Source organism: Dasypus novemcinctus, chromosome 19 (assembly GCF_030445035.2).
Source record: "Dasypus novemcinctus isolate mDasNov1 chromosome 19, mDasNov1.1.hap2, whole genome shotgun sequence".
NCBI lineage: Eukaryota > Metazoa > Chordata > Mammalia > Cingulata > Dasypodidae > Dasypus > Dasypus novemcinctus.
The window spans coordinates 20,455,471-20,473,510 of NC_080691.1; the positions used below are offsets into that span (position 1 = coordinate 20,455,471).

Sequence of the window (18,040 nt, forward strand, 5' to 3'; positions counted from 1 at the left end):
GGATATACTTTAGTGACGGGAGGCTGAGTGTTACTACTGCTCTTTGATTCATGGCTTAACCTGGATTGTTAGGATTGTCCTGCTGGTTGCTCAAAACTGGGCACTGGACCCAGTAATTGGTTGTACGGTTACTTCTTAGGGCCTTAGGGAGGGTGGCTATAGAAGCTAGAAAAAGCCTCTCCTACTTATTTTTTAAATTTTCTTGAGTGCACTTCTTGGTCTTCCAGCAGATGGCTCTCTTTGGCAGTTCTCAGTTCAATGCCTGGTGGGAGTGTATTTGTTGAAATACGACAGGATCAATATGATAGCACTTCCTGACTGGAGGCTTGTAATTCTAACTTTCTCTGAGAGGGTTCTCTAACCTTCTCTGGCAGCCCCCTCCCTTTTCTCAGCTCGGAAATATTTCCACTCCCCTCAGAGTAGTAAACTATCAGCCCCCGTCAGTAGAGGAGGAGATTGGAGTGTCACATATCTTCAGCCCCTTGTCGGCTCCCAAGGCAAGGGCTCCTGGGAAACAGCAGCCCAAATTTGTGGGTCAGAAGCTGAGTCAGCCTTAGCTGTGTCCCTCTCTCCCTTTCCTGATGTGGTAGAGCCTTGAAGCCCCCTTTGTCTGTAGCCGTGGGCCCAGAGGCCTGAGAATTCTAAAGTGTCTTTAGTGTGGGGGATGGTGCCAGCAGCAGTAGCTGCTGATTTTAATTCATAGCTCTGTTGTTGCAATTTCCCTCCTTTGTCCCTCTCTTCTCTGGGTGGTGTTCTGCCTTTGCCTGGTGTCCTAAACCCTAGAAATCTTTTCCTACGCTGTTTTAGCCTGTCCTCTAGCAATTTTTCTGGAGGAGACAAGAGTCCTGTGTCTTTCTAGTCTGCCATTTTCCCAGAAGTCTTTTTTTTTTAAGATTTATTTTATTTATTTCTTCCCACCTCCTTTTTTTTTTTTTTCGCTTACTGTGTCTGTCTTGTTTCTTTAGGAGGCACTGGGAGGCGAAGCCAGCAACTCCAGTGTGGGAGGGAGGTGCTTAATCACTTGAGCCACCTCTGCTCCCTGCTTTGTTGTGTCTGTCATTATGTTTTTACCTCCCCACGTCTCTTGTTGAGTCATCTTGTTGCCTTAGCTTGCCACGCCTAACTGTCATGCCAGCTCACTGTCTTCTATAGAAGGCACTGGGAGCTGATCCAGTGACCTCTCGTGGTAGGCAGCAGCCTAGTCACCTGAGCCACACCTGCTTCTCTCTAATGTGTGGGTGTGTGTGTTTTTTAAGACTTATTTATCTCCCTTTCCCCTCCTCCCGCCCTGCTGTTTTTGCTGTCTGTGTTGTCTTCTCATTTTCTCTCTTCTAGGATTCACCAGGATTAGATCCTGGACACCTCTGATGGGGAGAGAAGTTCCCTGTCAATTGTACTACCTCAGTTCCTGGTTTCTGCTGCACTTCACCTTGACTCTCTCCTTGTCTCTCTTTTGATGTGTCATCATCTTGCTGTGTAACTCACTTGCGCAGGGCACCAGCTCACCATGTAGGCATGCTTTCTCTTCTTCTTTTTCACCAGGAGGCCCCAGGGAATGAACCCAGATCCTCCCATATGGTAGGCGGAAGCTCTGTGGCTTGAGCCATATCGGCTTCCCCCTCTAATGTGTTTTTGATCTCACCTATCATGTCTTTTATTCCCATGAGCTCTGTTACTTTTCTTTTAAGGTTTTCAAATTCTTCTTTGTGCTTGCTCAATGTCTTCTTTTTTTTTTTTAAAGATTTATTTATTTATTTATTTATTTCTTCCCCCTCCCCCAGTTGTCTGCTCTCTGTGTCCATTTGCTGTGTGTTCTTCTGTGACCACTTCTATCCTTATCAGTGGCACCGGGAATCTGTGTTTCTTTTTGTTGCATCATCTTGTTGTGTCTGCGTGTGTGCGGCGCCATTTCTGGGCAGGCTGAACTTTCTTTTGCGCTGGGCGACTCGCCTTATGGGGTGCACTCCTTGTGCGTGGGCTCCCTTACACGGGGGACACCCCTGAGTGGCACAGCACTTCTTGCGTGCATCAGCACTGCCCATGGGCCAACTCCACATGGGTCAAGGAGGCCCGGGGTTTGAACTGTGGACCTCCCATATGGTAGGCGGACACCCTATCCATTGGGCCAAGTCTGCTTCCCTTGTGTACTTTGTTGTTTTTTTAAAGATTTATTTATTTCTCTCCCTTTCCCCCCTGCCCCAGTTTCTGTTCTCTGTGTCTATTTGCTGTGTGTTCTTCTTTGTCTGCTTCTGTTGTTGTCAGTGGCACGGGAATCTGTGTTTCTTTTTGTTGTGTCATCTTGTTGTGTCAGTTCTCCTTGTATGTGGCGCCATTCCTGGGCAGGCTGAACTTTCTTTCGCCTTGGGCGGCTCTCCTTACGGGGCGCACTCCTTGCGTGTGGGGCTCCCCTACGCGGGGACACCCTTGTGTGGCAGGGCACTCCTTGCACGCATCAGCGCTGTGACTGGGCCACCTCCACATGGGTCAGGGAGGCCCAGGGTTTGAACCACGGACCTCCCATGTGGTAGACGGACGCCCTAACCACTGGGCCAAATCCGCTTCCCTCTCAGTGTCTTCTTGATGTCATTTATCTCTTTAGCCATATTGTCTTTCATATGTCTTATTATTTTGATTTTGGATATTTGTATGCATCTCATTAATTAGTTGTCTCAATTCCTGCGTCTCTTTTGGGGCTTTGATATACTCCTTTTCTTGGGCCATGTCTTCTGTTTCCTTAGTATGGCTCCTAATTTTTTGCTGATGTCTAGGCATCTGATTAGGATGGTGAGTTTACTCAGATGCTCAATTTCTCTCTCTCTCATAGGGATTTAGTTACAGGCGGCTGTGTGTTACTGCTGTTTTTTGATTCTTGGTTCAACTTCTGTCATTAGGATTGTGCCTGTTAGTTGCTCAGAACTGGGCTCTGGACCCAGTAATGGGTTCCAGTCCCACTTCCTAAGGCCTTGGAGGGAGAGGCTCTAAATAAGGCAGGAAAAAGCCTCTTACTTATTTACTTTTAATTTCCTCACATGCACTTCCCTGGTCTGCCAGCAGATGGCGCGCTTTGGGGCAGCCCCCTTAGTTCAGTGCCTGGTGTGAGTGTGTTTGTTGCGCCTAGGCCTGGATCCGTGTGATAGAGGTTCCTGCCCGGAGGCTAAGAGCTTTGTAGTTCAGAGGTTCTCCCTCACAGACAGTTCTCCAGTCTTCGCTGGTAGCCCTCTCCTGTTTCTGGGGTAGGAAATACTTCCACTCCCCTCTGTGTCCTCAACAGTCAGTCCCCAGTAGTAGAGAGGGAGGTGGAGAGGGTCTGATCTCTGTCATCCAGAGCCGCCTCCAAGGCAAAGAGTGGCACCTGCCCACCCTGCCCAGAAGGGCTCCTGGGACCCAGCAGGCCAAATTGTGGGTCAGAAGCTGAGTCAGCCTTAGGCTGGGTCCCCCTCTCTTCCCTTTCCTGGGTGGTGGATCCCTGGGGGCCCCTTTGTCTGTAGCCACCAGCCGAGAGGCCTGAGAAGTCTGAGGCGGCTTTAGTGTGCGGCGGGCGCCAGGGGTTGTGAAACTGCCGCCTTTAACTCACGGTTTTGCCGTCGCCTTTCTTTTCCTACGTCCCTCTCTCTTCTGCTCAGTGTCCAGCCTTCCCCTGGTGTCCTAAACCCTAGAAGACTTTTCCCCAGGCCGTTTCTGCCTGTCCTGTAGCTATTTTTCTGCAATAGAAGTGTCCTGTGTCATTCTAGTCTGCCATCTTCCCCGAAGTCTCCGAGTGGTACTTTTCATAAGTTCTTAAGAGAAAAAGATCTTTTCTTAAAGTGGGTAAGACTCAGTGTTAATAACCAGAAAAGTCATCATTGGCTGACATCTTGAGCTCTAGAACCTAACTTCAGTTCCTGAACCATTATTTCTCCAGAGGCCCTCCTTTTAAAAGTATGAGTAGACTAAGAAAAGTACAGTGAAATCTATTTTCTGTTCGAATATACACAAACAAAACTGCTTATATATTTTTTTATTTGTTTTATTTTTTTAGATTTATTTTATTTATTTCTCTCCCCTTCCTACCCCTGCCCCAGTTGTCTGTTCTCTGTGTCCATTTGCTGCGTGTTCTTCTTTTTGTCTGCTTCTGCTGTTGTCAGCGGCACGGGAATCTGTGTTTCTTTTTGTTGCATCATCTTGCTGTGTCAGCTCTCTGTGTGTGTGATGCTATTCCTGGGCAGGCTGCACTTTCTTTCGTTCTGGGCGGCTCTCCTTACGGGGCATACTCCTTGCACATGGGGCTCCCCTACGCGGGGGACACCCCTGCATGGCACAGCACTCCTTGTGCACATCAGCACTGCGCATGGGCCAGCTCCACACGGGTCAAGGAGGCCCGGGGTTTGAACCGCGGACCTCCCATGTGGTAGGCGGATGCCCTATCCATTGGGCCAAGTCTGCTTCCCAAAACTGTTTATATTTAAACCATTAATTTGATGAGCTAGTAAGCAAGTTAAATCAGTGATAAATTGGGACAGAATACAGCAGAGTAGTCAATGTGTGAATTTCTCTAAGGCTTTGGAGCTGGGCTGCCCATGTAAATACTCTATCTGCCAGTGGATTTTGTCCCCAGATGAAGTTATTCCAGAACCATCATTATTAGCACATATGCTCAGGATTGTTTTTCCAGGATGGAGGATGAATTTGTACTACGTTCACCTTTTTAAAGGAGCCCTTTTTACCTGTTATTTTAACTGTCATACTGTGTGGCAGGCACTGTCCTAAGCATTTCACCTGCCATGTAGCTCATTAATCTTCATGACAACCCTGTGATGTGGATACTGTTATCCCCATTTTTCAGGTAGGTGAATTACTGGCTTAATTTAAAGTCGCTTGGCTGGTAAGTGGTGGAGAAGGGGGCCGGCCCCAAGTAGAGAACTGAGCAGCCATTTGCCAAACAGGTTGCAGGCAATGTTGGTGGAAGAGAAGACCTGTAAACGTTCATCCTCAGTCAGCTCAGTTCATTTTACCTATTTGTATGCTGCTCTGCAAGCCAGGCTTGTGGCTGTTGAGAGGGGTGGAAGAGCAGCTGAGTGCTACTTAGGCCCAGCGAGTCGTCAACAAATCCTTGTTGGCTGATTAAGTGTACTCACATCCTAGAGGGAGACCCTTTTTTCCTAAGTGAGATTATTAAACAGTAGTGGTCTTTTTTTTTTTTTTTTTAATCTAGAACACTCCACGAATTTACATGTTATCCTTGCGCAGAGACCGTGCTAATCTTCTCTGTATTGTTCCAATTTTAGTATATGTGCTGCTGAAGCGAGCACCCGTGTAATCTCATAGCTCTTTTCATTTTAAGTTTTGGAAAACAAAGCAGGATTATAATTTTACTCATAAGCCAGGAAAGTTACACCTTCATCTTTGCAATAGCTTGTGCATCACTTTACTAATAATACTGAGGAGTCCTTGGCTAAAGAGAAGCAAGTAATGTGTAAATTTAAGGGGAAAAACTGTGTGTGTGTGTGCCTTTGACTAGGAAAGGAGTGTATTTATTGACAAAACCTTGCACTTCCTCTCACTCATGCACTTTTTTTTTCCATTGTGCCTTTTTTTGGGTACATTTTTTTATAGCTCATTTTTATTGTGAAATAATTCAAACATACAAATGAATCTTTGCATGTACCTTTCACCAGCATTATCAAATCTTAACAGTATACCATATTTGCCTGTGGTCCTTCTTTGAAAAAAGAAACAAAACATTATAGATCAGGTTGAAACCCCCTCATCTTATTTCCTCTCTCCCACCAATAACTCACCATAAATTCAGTATTTATTATTCTCATGCTCTGCTGTGTCTTTAAAAAAGGGGATAAAAACCAGATTATCATTATTAATAAATAAAAGTTTCAAAGTGGGGAGTGTTTCAAAGCATTTGAGCACCTGCCTCCCGCATGGTAGGTTCTGGGTTCAGTTTTCCATACCTCCGAAAGAAGACAAACAATGAGTAAACATCGAGTAAAAACAACGAGCAGGGAGTGGATGTGGCTTAAGCAGTAGAGCACCCACCTCTCACATGAGTGGTCCTGGGTTCAGTTCCTGGTGCTTCCTATAGAAAAAACAACCAGCAATGAGAGAAAAAAACAAACAGAAAAACCCAAAACAACAGTGAGCAGACAATGAACAAAAATAATGAGCAAAAACAATGAGAAAATAGAAGAGGGTGCCATTTGGGGGGCTGGGGGATGTTGTGAAGTGGGGACAAATAAAGCCTTGGTCTAAATTTCTAGGACCTCAAGTCCTAAGATCCTGAATCGGTTTGATTCTTGGCCAATAGCCTGTGAAGACGGGTTCAGCTTCAAGGCTGCAGGTTGCGTATAAGAAGAGGGGCAAGATTGAAAACCCTGTTTCCTGGAAGCCTTATTTGGGTCCAGAGTCTGAAGCAAAGTACCCTGAAGAGGGGACTTGAGATTTGCAGTTTTAAGCGGGTGGTTCTTGTGGTCAGGCAGGTGATTTAGCTGTTGATGTCTATGCCTCTCCTAATTGTCAGCATCCCCTGGAAGGTTTTAAAAAAATACAGATGTCTGGATATCATATTCATCTGAATGAATCAGAGTCCTTGTAGGTAGAGCACAAACGAAAAGAATTTCCCATGTGTGTCACTTTAGCCACTTTGGGGAACCTCTGATGGACGCATGCTCAGAGCCACTAATTTTCATTTCACAAATTTCCCCCAAAGTGCTATAGGAAAAATAAAGTGGACCTTTCATGTGAAATGGGCTTCTGGGGCATTGCAGTGGCGGCAGCAGTCTCTATCTGCTGATGGTGATGCTGGGCATGTCCACCCCCTTCCCCGCTCTCATTCCTGTAGTTGCTGCTCTGTGTGTCTGTGACTTGTCCCCGGCACAGTGTGACGTCAACTGCTGCTGTGATCCTGATTGTGACCCCGCAGATTTCAGTGTTTTCTCTGCCTGCTCAGTTCCAGTTGTCACGTAAGTTTATGACACCTGCAGTTTAGATAAAATTTGACAAAGATATTAATATTTGGGAAAAGAAAGTGATAATTCTCCCCCAGGCAGAAAAACTCAACCCTGATTTCTGAATTTCTGAATTATCATTCAAAGCCATACTGTCTAAACCAACATGTCAGTGAATGTCGGTCTCCTTATTTGGTCCCCTGGTTTAGAAAGTGGTGCTCTCGGGAAAGCAGTTAATAATTTTGTTGAGTTAGTTTTGCTTGCAACAAAAAATGAAGTGTAGAAGTAAACAAAAACTAAAAATCCTAATTGAGTATTAATATTCTAGTTAGGTAAGTTCCAGTTCATAAAAAGGTTTCTTTGTACTTGTTAAACTGTCAATAGTAATTCTGCTATTTAATTTTAAGTTTAGTTGTAAGATTATTGGATTGGTTCCTGTTTTCCCGGTTAGAGGTAGGCTTCTTGAGAGCAAGATTATCTCTCCTGTTTACCTGCAGTGCCTAGCACAGCTCCGACCCTACGGTTGACCCCCATTAAAAATTAGTTGAAGGAATGGATGTGGCTCTAGCAGTTGAGCACCTGCTTCCCACATCGGAGGTCCCAGGTTTGGTGCCTCCTAAAAGCAAAAAACAAACAAGCAAACAAAGGAAAAAAATGAACTCAGGGGAGCCGATGTGGCTCAGTGTTGAGTGCCGGCTTCCCATATAGGAGGTCCGGTACCAAAAAACACAAAACAAATTAGTTAAACGGGGAGTGTGTGTAGCTCAGTGATTTGAGTGCCTGCTTCCCACGTACAAGGTCCTGGGTTCAATTTCCAGTACCTGCTTAAAAAAACAGTTAGTTGAATGGGTAATTGAATTTCTCCCCTCCACCCCTAGTTGACTCTCTAGCTTTTGACTTCCTCTCCCTTTTACTCCTGCCTCTTCCTTGCTTTCTCACTTCTAGGCAGCCACCTTTCTTGATCCCCTTCTAGATGTCAGCATGGGGGTGGGGTATAAAGGTGAATTATATCCTGCCTTCAAAGCTGAGTAGAAGGCAGCTTCCACAGTGAGCACTGGGCTGAGTTGGGTCCTGAAGGACTCGGAGAAGTTGGCCAGCATGGAATCAGGAGCCTTCCAGGGGGTAAGGGTATGGCCTGTTAGCTTCCCTGCTGGGAACTTTGGCCTTTGTCCTGAAATCTGCTGGGGACCCAGGGGAGTGAGCCGATTCTCAGCTGAAGTAAATCTGTGGGAACCGTAGGTCAGAGGGGCCAAGTCTGGTGCCAGGGAGCCAAGTAAGAAGCAACGGTTCATGAGGATGAATGGGCACCTCCCCAAAAGTTGTGCCAGTGGGACTGGAGAAGCACACAGACCTGACAGGCCCAGGCTTGGAGGGCTGACTGACTGACTGTGGGGCAGGCGTGGGGCATCTCATACCTTCCCCATAGCCTCATGGTTGTCGCTTCCACTTTATAAGCTCATACCTCACCTTGTCCCTCTTTTGCTAAAAACCTTTCAGAACCTCGTTACCTACAGACTCTTTAGCCAGGATTCAGATCTGCCTTCACCCTAGAGTCAAGTACATCCTCGACCTTTTTCATACCCTGTTTCCTACTAACCCCAGCCAGCCCCTGGTGCTTTGGATTTCCCAAGCAGGTCAGTGCGTCACCCACCCTCTGCTGATGCCTCCTCGCACTTGGCCTGCATGCCTTCCCTCCGCCTCTGATTCCTACTCAGTATTGGAACTTTTCTTGTAAATACTACTCATGGCCCTGAAAAAATATTCTTTATGTCCACAAGAACAACTGACATCCTATTAGAACCATAGAGAGCGTTGGGAAAGGCAGCTGGTAATAAAATAAATCACTAGCTTCCTTCTGTCTTGGCATTACCCTTCAAAAAATATAATGGAAATAGATTCTGTTCATGCCAACAGAAATATAACATACTTAGAAATAAAGTTAAGCATTCAGAATCTACGTGAAGAAGACTCCAGAATATAGTGAGAGACAGCAAGCATTTGAATAAATGGAGAAACATCCTGTGTATTTGGCTGGAAAGAACCATTATGCAGAGGTACCAATGACTTTATAAAAATGTAACTTATAATAACTGTAATTCTAGTCAGATGGGAGAGGGATGATGATTCTAAAATTTGAATGATTTTAGATTCAAAATGATTCTGAAGTTCATCTGGAGGAGTATACAGATGAGAACAGCCAAGAGGTTATTGAGTAATAATAGCAGAGTACCAGTATTCAAATAGACAGGTAGATCACCAGAAGAGCCTAGAAAGGCCAGATATCAATTGCATGTATTTTTTGGTATTTATATATTTAATCCATGGTAAAGATGTTATTTTTACATCAGTGAAATAAAGGTTGGATTATTCAGTAAATGTAGGATAGTTATTGAAAAACTTTTAAAAAGTTAGGTTATGATGTCATAGCATTACATCAAAATAAATGACAGATGGATTGAAGAGTAGGAGTAAAAAAAAAAAAAAACTTCTCTATGACAAAAAAAAACACCAACACCATAAAATTGAAAGGTAGTAACAAACTGAGAAAACATATTTACAACACATGACACCAAAGAAGTAGATTCATAAAAATAAAAATTCCTACCAATCAATAAGACAACAAAGATTCTAAGAAGAGAAAGGCCAAAAGATATGAACAAAAAATTAACCGAAGAAGAAAAACCAATCATCAGTAAGCATATGGGAGAATGTTTAGCCTCCCTAGTAAATGAGAAAAGTCTAAACGACAATAGTTTTTTTGCCCAGGAGATTGGCAAAGAATGAAAACTGAAGGAAGGGGACCCGTCTTGGCAAGAGCACAGGGAGAAGGACGCTCGTGATACAGTGCTGGTGAGGATGTGCGTGGGACCTTCCTGGAGGGCAGTCTGGCCGTGTGTCTCAGAAGCCTGGCATTATGCACCTGGCTTTTGACTCAGTCATTCCACGTCAGGGCATATATCCTAAGGAGGTAATTGGAGATAGTCATAGAAGGATGTCCTTATAGCCTTCTATGTAATAGGGGGAAATTAGAAACAACCTAATCCAACAGAAGGGAATTGGTTTAACAAATTGGAATAGTTTAATAACCTGGTATGTAGTGAAACCGTTTAGTATAACATTGCAAAAGAATATTTGATGACATGGGGAATATTGGAAAATATAAAGTGAGAAAAGGCTTTAAAACCATATGTACAATCCGCTCCCATTTTTTTTTCCTCCATCTGTTTCTCCATACCATATCTCTTTCTGCCTTCCTTCAAATACAGACTTTAAAACATGAGCAGTGGTTTCATAGGTGTTTTTTATTTGTTTCTTTGTCTTTTCCAGTTTTCTTTTGTAAGCATGTATAACTTCATTCTTAGGAAACAAACTAATAATTTTATTTTAAAACTATTTACTCAGTTTTTAAATTTTCAGTCAATTACTCCATTCTGCTTTTCTGCATCTTCCAAAGATTATATTTGATTCTTCAACCTGTCGAATTGATTGGAGTTCGTTGAGCCTGGCACTGGTTGTAGACTTGATTGTCCATAACTTCTAAGCCCTAAAACTTCTAGATGATTTGACCTTTTCTCATTCTCATAATCCTTTGACAACAAGGATTTTTGGATTCATTCCTGACCTGGTATTTATAAACAATCTGAAGTTCTGCAAAATTTCATATAACTGAATCTAACAGAGTTCACAAGGCCCATTTATATCAAAATTGTACCCTGACCTATATTCCATACCTCACAAGATTTCCTTTAAGGTTATTTTACTAGTCTTAATTTTTTCCATGCTAGGGGAAAAAATTTCAAGTGCCAAAGATTTTTATACTGAATAAACGAAATAAAAATGGATTCAATTCTAACGTCACAGTTTCATAATTATCCTCCCTGTAGCTGTTAAGTACTGTACAGTTAGTACAGTACAAGCATCTGACAGTTTTAAAATAATCTTGCTAAGATTGTGTGCATATGCCTTAAAACTTTGTTGAATCATTCTTGTTTTTTAATTTGCAGGGGTGATAGCCAGTTTTGCAGTCAAAAAGCAGCTATCTATTCTTTGAATTTAACAGCAAATCCACCTCAAAGGGTATTTAAACTCATAGATCAGCTCAATCCATCTATTTTCTGCATTCATATTACAAACTGTAAGTATTTGACATTGACATATTTCGTGAATCTCTGGGAAAAAAATTTATTTTTTAAAGTTCTTTTTGTGGCAAAATTTCCCATTTAGTTAGATTTAAAGCAGCCATTCTTATGGTTTGCCAGGATGGAACTTCTGAGACCATTTCACAGGCAACTTGAAGTTAACCATAGATCTATGGGTACAAACATTTTCTATAAAAATAATTGTGCTTGTGTAGTTGTCTTTTGAAATCTCATACTGGATGATTTCAAAGGTGTTTATAATAGGTAGATATACATAGGAATCTAGATTTACTTATATAATTTTTTTAAACTTTATTTCCTCTTGGTTTAATGGTTGAGAATCAGGTTCAGCCTCTGAACATTACCTGTGGTTTCTATTTCCTTTTTCTCTTTTATTTTTATTAAGAATATTTGCATGAAAACAGGACTTTTATTTTTATCTGAGCATTTCACTCAAATGGGTCTCAAGTACATGTAAGTGTAATCAAGATGCCAAAGAGAAGAGACACTTTTATGGTTTTATCTATTTAACTTCTTTGTCGTCTTTTCAGAATGTGTTTATATTTTAGTTTTGCTCCCTTGTATCTGAAACTTTGGTCATGGGCCACTATTTGCACTATAAAGTAATGTCATTGTCAAGGAACATACCAGGCCGTTGCCTTCTTTTTTCATAGTACTTGATTCTCCAGGGTGTGGAGGCAGCTGCGTGAGGGTAGAAATAGGGTTCTTTCATTCCCTTGGCATCTGGAGAGAGCTTGCTTCCCTTTAGAGGTTTTTGCAGCAGACTCGGCAACCCTTGGCTGGCAGAGGAGGTTGACTGTGGGTGGCTTCTGTTGTGCTGGTCCCTGCTGAGCTCCAGGAGCCACTGCTTCCACGCTGTTAGAGAAGCAGGCTAGTCTGGTGATCCTTTTCATTTAATAAGATTCAGGAAGTCCCGGGGGCCGTGACTACGGAAAAGACCCTTTATTTTTCATATCAGCCTTAGTGCCAGTAAAGACTATTTCTAAAATATTATGTATGTCAAATATAATATACATCTTCTATACTGATTTAAAATACTTTTTCTAAAAACAGATAAACCTGCATTATCCTTTATTAATCCTGAAGTGCCCAATGAAAACAATTTTGATAAATTGATGAAAACATCTGATGGATTTGCATTGAATTCCGAATCAGACGTTTTTTCCACAACCAAACTGGATGCTTCAAATACTTCTGCTAAATATGAGGTGAGCCAAGATGCTGCTGAAGTCCACTCATTCAGTCACAATTGTCCTAACCTTGTAAGTTAATCTTTAAAATATTTTTACCAGCAAAACTGGCTTCCCAAAGACCTAGAATTCATATTATAGACTGAAAAACTTAGTTTGTGTCTATAAATCAAAGATCATGAAAATTAAATTTGAGTAGCTGAATTCTGAATATAGTGTTTTCAGGTCTTTTATTCTGTGGTCAGCTTGAATGCTGTCTCTGTAGAATTCTTTGTTCTTCATCTCAGAAGATGCAGCAAAATGCTTGCTGCCAGGGACATGGAGTGGGTTGGTTGGATGCTTGGCTCTCTTCTCAAAATTATATTTAGTTTTCCACTTTGGGGAGATATGTGCTATATTATATCTTTTCAGTAGTAAACCTTTAAATGTGATATACATTATCTTTGAGTAAACATCCTTTTAACTTTCTTGGAAGCATCTTTTTAAAAGAAGGGTCAAAAGCAACATGTGCTAGTTCAAAAAGTCAAAAGTATAGAGGTACATAATGTGAAAATAGAAATGTCACCAGCCCCAGTTAAACTCCCACTGCAGTTCATGGCAAAGAGGTTGGAGAGAATTCTTACTGATGGTTAAAAGCATGTATAAAAAGATACTTGATAGTATTATTGTATAGAAGTGGGATTTATCTCATTCACATTATTCTGTAAGTTACCTTTCTAAAAATTTTTAAATTTTATTTTTAATTATCTTTTAAAAAAGGTAACGGATCGCAAAAAGCATTACATTAAAAAACATGAGGTTCCCAAATACTCCACTCCCCACCCCCCACTCCCATCAATTTTTTAAATTGTATTTTTTTGAAGATATGTAGATCACAAAAAATGTTATATTCAAAAAATATAAGAGGTTCCCATATATCCCCCACCCTCTCTCAGCCCACTCCTCCCACATTAGCAACCTCTTTCATCAGTGTGACACCTTCATTGCATTTGGTGAATACATTTTGGAGCACTGCTGCACTGCACGGATAATAGTTTACATTGTAGTTTACACTCTCCCCCAGTACATTCAGTGGGTTAAGGCAGGATCTGTAATGCCCAGCATCTGTCCCTGCAGTGTCATTTAGGACAACTCCAAGTCCCGAAAATGCCCCCACATCACATCTCTTGTTCCCTTTCCCTGCCCTCAGCAACTACCATAAGTTACCTTTTAATGCAGTGATAAATCTTGGGCATCTTCCCATGTGGGTATCAGTGTGAGCATTTCCTGAGCATTTTCCATGTTGCAAGTAACACCTCACATAGCCCTGGGGGGAGGCACCATTATCTGCAGGTTGCCTAGGCCCAGGAAAGGAACATTAAAGAGCTAGTAAGTATGGGAGCCCTGTATAACTGATACAAAGCAGTCCTTTCTACATCTATATCATCATTTTTTATTGATCCAGTCCAGTATTAACAGACATTTGGATTATTTCCAGTTGTTTGCTCTTAGAAACCACCCCCAGTGAACATCCTTGTATATATCTATGTCCTTGTATGCTTGTCTGATTAAATGCTTAGGATACATTCCTAGGAAACAGTAGGTCAGAATGAATGGAAATCTTAAATATTGATACTAAATCAACATCCAAAAGATGGCAGTGGTTTAACTGCCATTTCCAGTGAGTGAAAATGCCTGTTTTCCCAAACCCCTGCAGCCACTAGGCATTTGGATAAACTTTGAAATTCAAGAAAATTACCTGTTTGCCCAATAGTTAAAAATTTGTGAATATTGGGGAAGAATTTCATTGCATTTGGTTTTTGGAAAGAAGAAATATCAATTTTAGGATTTTAATGTGTTGTGATCTGTTATTTAAAAAATTCTTGCTAGTGAAAAAATAATTACCTCGACCACCCTGTCCCACAGCCACCCACTTATGGTCTGCTGAGGCCAGCACTTGCATCTGTTTCGCCTTCTGGAGGAATTCCATAATCAAAAAGCCTACAAATACAGTAACTTATATATGCAAAAATACTCACACATCCTGACCAAAAAAAAAAGGGAGGGGGCAGGCAGGTTTGAGCTCCATGCCCCTCCCCAAGTGTGTGGCATGAGGCAGGTGCCCAGCAGTGCTGACGGAATGCCGTTACCACCCCGTCCCAGCTCCTGGTTGTCCTTCTGTTGACAGTACGGGGCTCGCCTGCAGACTCCAGGTTCATTTCTGAGACTTCCTTCTCCCCTCAGCTCCTCTCTCTGCACTGACAACAACCCTGCAGGTAAGCGCGTGGGCATTCTTCCCTCTCCTCAGCCGGGTTCGCTGTTGGCTTAGAGGGACAGGAGTCCTCAGGAAGGGGTTTTCCCATCTCCTCCCGGTGCTCCCTGGAGCTCGGGCTGCTGTCATTTCCATTTCTCAGGGGAGGAAATGGAGAGATGCTCAGTTTCTTGCTGAGGCTCACTCAGGCGGCGGTGGAGCTGGGAGGGAAGCCCTACAGCCGCCCGCAGACCATGTGTGCCTTCTGTCTGCCGCCTCCCAGGGTCCTGCTTCTCCTTTCAAGGGCACCCGCGGACCAGCCCACTGGCTGGTGGAGGGCAGCAGGCATGCTCTCCAGATCCCAAGGTGCCTCACTACGAAGAAGCTATTGAGGTCACAGATGAAAGCTTGTGGCTTAATGAAGACAGTGTTTGATCCATGAAGGCAAATGTATTCTATTGAAAAGACTCGGGAAACGGACTTTGGCCCAGTGGTTAGGGCGTCCGTCTACCACATGGGAGGCCCGCGGTTCAAGCCCCGGGCCTCCTTGACCCGTGTGGAGCTGGCCCATGCGCAGTGCTGATGCGCGCAGGGAGTGCCGCGCCATGCGGGGTGTCCCCCGCGTGGGGGAGCCCCACGCGCAAGGAGTGCACCCATAGGGAGAGCCGCCCAGCGCGAAGGAGGGAGCAGCCTGCCCAGGAATGGCGCCGCCCACACTTCCAGTGCCGCTGACGACAACAGAAGTGGACAAAGAAACAAGAAACAAGACGCAGCAAAAAGACACAGAAAACAGACAACTGGGGGAGGGGAGGGGAATTAAATAAATAAAAAAATAAATTAAAAAAAAAAAAGAAAAGACTCTTAACCCACTCATAGTAGGAACAATGCAAATTAAAACCAAACTGAGGTACCTTTTTCACCTGTTGGCTTGGCAAAGCTCACAAAAATGTTACGGGTCTGTGGTGAAGGCTGTGGGCAAATAGGCACATTTCTGGTGGGACTCTAAAATGATACGGTCTCTGTGAGGGGCAATTTAGCAGCGTCTCTCAAAATTATAAATGAACTGACCTTTTGACCCAGCTGTCCTCCTTCTGGGAGGTGACCCTACAGGAACACCAGCTCAGATACGGAGTAGTCGATTGTGGCACTGTTTGTGATAGCAAAGATGGAGACAACCTCCGGGTCCGTTCCTCGGGAGCTGGTTGAATGAACGATGGCTCATGTAGCATAGAACACCAACTGCCCCTAAAAAGGAGGAAGAAGCGCTTCATGTCCTGAGGCAGACTGAGCTCCAAGTACATCGTTCAGTGACACTCACAAGGGCCAGGGTAGGGGATATGTCATTTGTGCCCCCAGGGGGGGAAATAGATAATTAAAAGTATGCACACCTGTATTCACTTCTCTTTGCAAAGAATATCTCCACAAGGACACACCAGAAACTGGGGTTGGTTGTCTCTGGGGAGGGGAATGGGTGGTAACTGGGGGACAGGAGTTGGAGGGTGACTTTCCTCAAAATCTTCTTGTGCCTTTTGAATTTTGATCCATGTGCATATGTTATTACCTATTTGAAAAAAAGTTTAACTTTATTTTATATATATTGCATATCTGTCTATAGCTTATTTTGCCCTTTTACCTAGAGTACAACTTTTTTTTTTTAGTTCACATCAGACTGCTGAAATTTTCTTCTGTTTTATATTGTTCTTTTTTGGGGGAAATGTTATGATTCCAGCATTTCTGGTGAACCAAGCTGTTACATGTACCAGAAGGATAAATTTGGAACAGTGTAAAGAAATTGAAGCCCTTAGCATGGATTATTACAGCCGCCCTGAAATTTTGAGGGTAAGAATTATTTTGAAGTGAAATTAATTACTTAGGTATGTTTTTTGTTCTTTGTACCTTTTAAAAATATGACAAGTATAGAATTATTTTGGTATATGATTGACACTCAAGTTTAAATTCCTCTTCTTCAGCTTTTTGATATCTGTAATTATTGAGCTCATCACTGAAATTATTCCTATTTTTCTATAGTTAGCTCATATTTTGCTTTCATTCATTTTGGTGGTAACCAGTGTCTACCTCCTGAATTAGAAAAAGCCTTTACAAATAACCAAAAACTTAAGGAATTATAAAAACATATTTAATGTCTGTGACAAAAATAAAAATAATCATACTAGCACCAAGGAAGGGGAGTGGGGAAAAAAAGGGGGGGTGGGAGTGGACGTGGCTCAAGCGATTGAGCACCTGCTTTCCACGTGGGAATCCCAGGTTCCTGGTGCCTCCTAACAACAAAAAAACAAACACCAGGGAAGCGGATGTGGCTCAAGTGATAGAGCTTCCGCCTACCATTTGGGAGGACTGGGGTCCGATCCCTGGGGCCTCCTGGTGAAAAAGAAGAGAAAACGTGTCTACGCAAGTGCCCGCGTGATGATCCAGTGCCCGTGTGAGTGCCCGCATTAGTGCCTGCGTGGTGAGCCGAGTGCCCATGCAGCGAGCCAGTGCCCACGCAAGTGAGTCATGCAGCAAGATGATGACTTATCAAAAGAGAGACGAAGGGGAGTGTCAAGGTGAAGTTCAGCAGAGCCTAGGAACTGAGGTGGTGCAATTGACAGGGACCTTCTCTCCACATCAGAGGTCTCCAGGATCGAATCCCAATGAATCCTAGAGAGAAAATGAGAAGAGAAGACAACACAGACAGCAAAAACAGCAGGGTGGGAGGAGGGGGAGGGGGGAAATAAATAAATCTTTAAAAAAACAAACAACAAACAACAAGCAAACAACTGAATAAAACCACTTAGGGGAGCTGATGTGGCTCAGGGGTTGAGCACCAGCTTCCCGCATACAAGGTCTTGAGTTTAATCCCTGGCTCTGGTTCCAAAAAAAAAAAAGATGACCTCTCTCTCTCAGCAGTTGACCAGAAGAGAAGAAACAGTCTGCTCTCTCATTGGCAGATGAAATGGGCAGCTGGGAAGGCTCGAACCCCAGCTGCTGGAGAAGGGAGTAGAGCTAATGGTAGAAGGGGCCCCTTCTGGTTGCAGTGACCCCTGAAGGAAATAAATGACGAGGCCCCTGGCCCGCTGGGTGGATAAGATGGAGGGTCACAAGAGAGAGGACATTTTTCACATAAAGTTATTGTAAAAGGGCCCTCCTTCCTGATCTACTTTTTTTGGGAGGTGAGGAAAGGATTTTGCATAATAATAATTAACTGTTTTTCATCTGTCGTTCAGTTTTCAGAATCAAGCTTGATCTTCTCCTTTCTCTTTTCCTCTCCCTCTTTTCTCATCAGTCTGTCATCTAGGCCCATAAATTCCTGCAATTAATTTGATTTTTGGAAGTAGCAGTATCCTGAAAGCTGTCCCTCTGGCATCCAGACAGTTCTTTTCCAGCTCAGGTCTCCCCAAACATGAATATGTCTCCCCTTCCCAAAAGCTCTGAATGCCGTAAAAGTGTGTCTTTCTTTTTCATCCGCTCCCTGAGTTGGTTTTCTCGTTTGTTTGCTTTTGTTTTTTTTTTTAAGGAGGCACCAGA

At 43.2% G+C, this 18,040-nt stretch overlaps 1 protein-coding gene and 1 non-coding gene across 3 annotated transcripts in view; one reads left to right on the forward strand and one right to left on the reverse strand.

Annotated features, from left to right (window-relative positions):
* TCTN1 (tectonic family member 1) overlaps positions 1-18,040 on the forward strand; it is a 39,016-nt gene that overhangs the window by 8,017 nt on the left and 12,959 nt on the right. For both annotated transcript variants that reach the window (XM_058281371.2, XM_058281372.2), the window contains exons 2-6: positions 6,830-6,950; positions 10,940-11,070; positions 12,149-12,303; positions 14,453-14,540; positions 16,245-16,354. In XM_058281371.2, the coding sequence (XP_058137354.1) occupies positions 6,830-6,950; positions 10,940-11,070; positions 12,149-12,303; positions 14,453-14,540; positions 16,245-16,354 (605 nt within the window). The remainder of the gene's footprint in view (positions 1-6,829; positions 6,951-10,939; positions 11,071-12,148; positions 12,304-14,452; positions 14,541-16,244; positions 16,355-18,040) is intronic.
* Positions 5,182-5,288, reverse strand: LOC111761794 (U6 spliceosomal RNA). Its single transcript, XR_002795054.1, has one exon. It is a non-coding gene; the product is annotated as a U6 spliceosomal RNA (small nuclear RNA).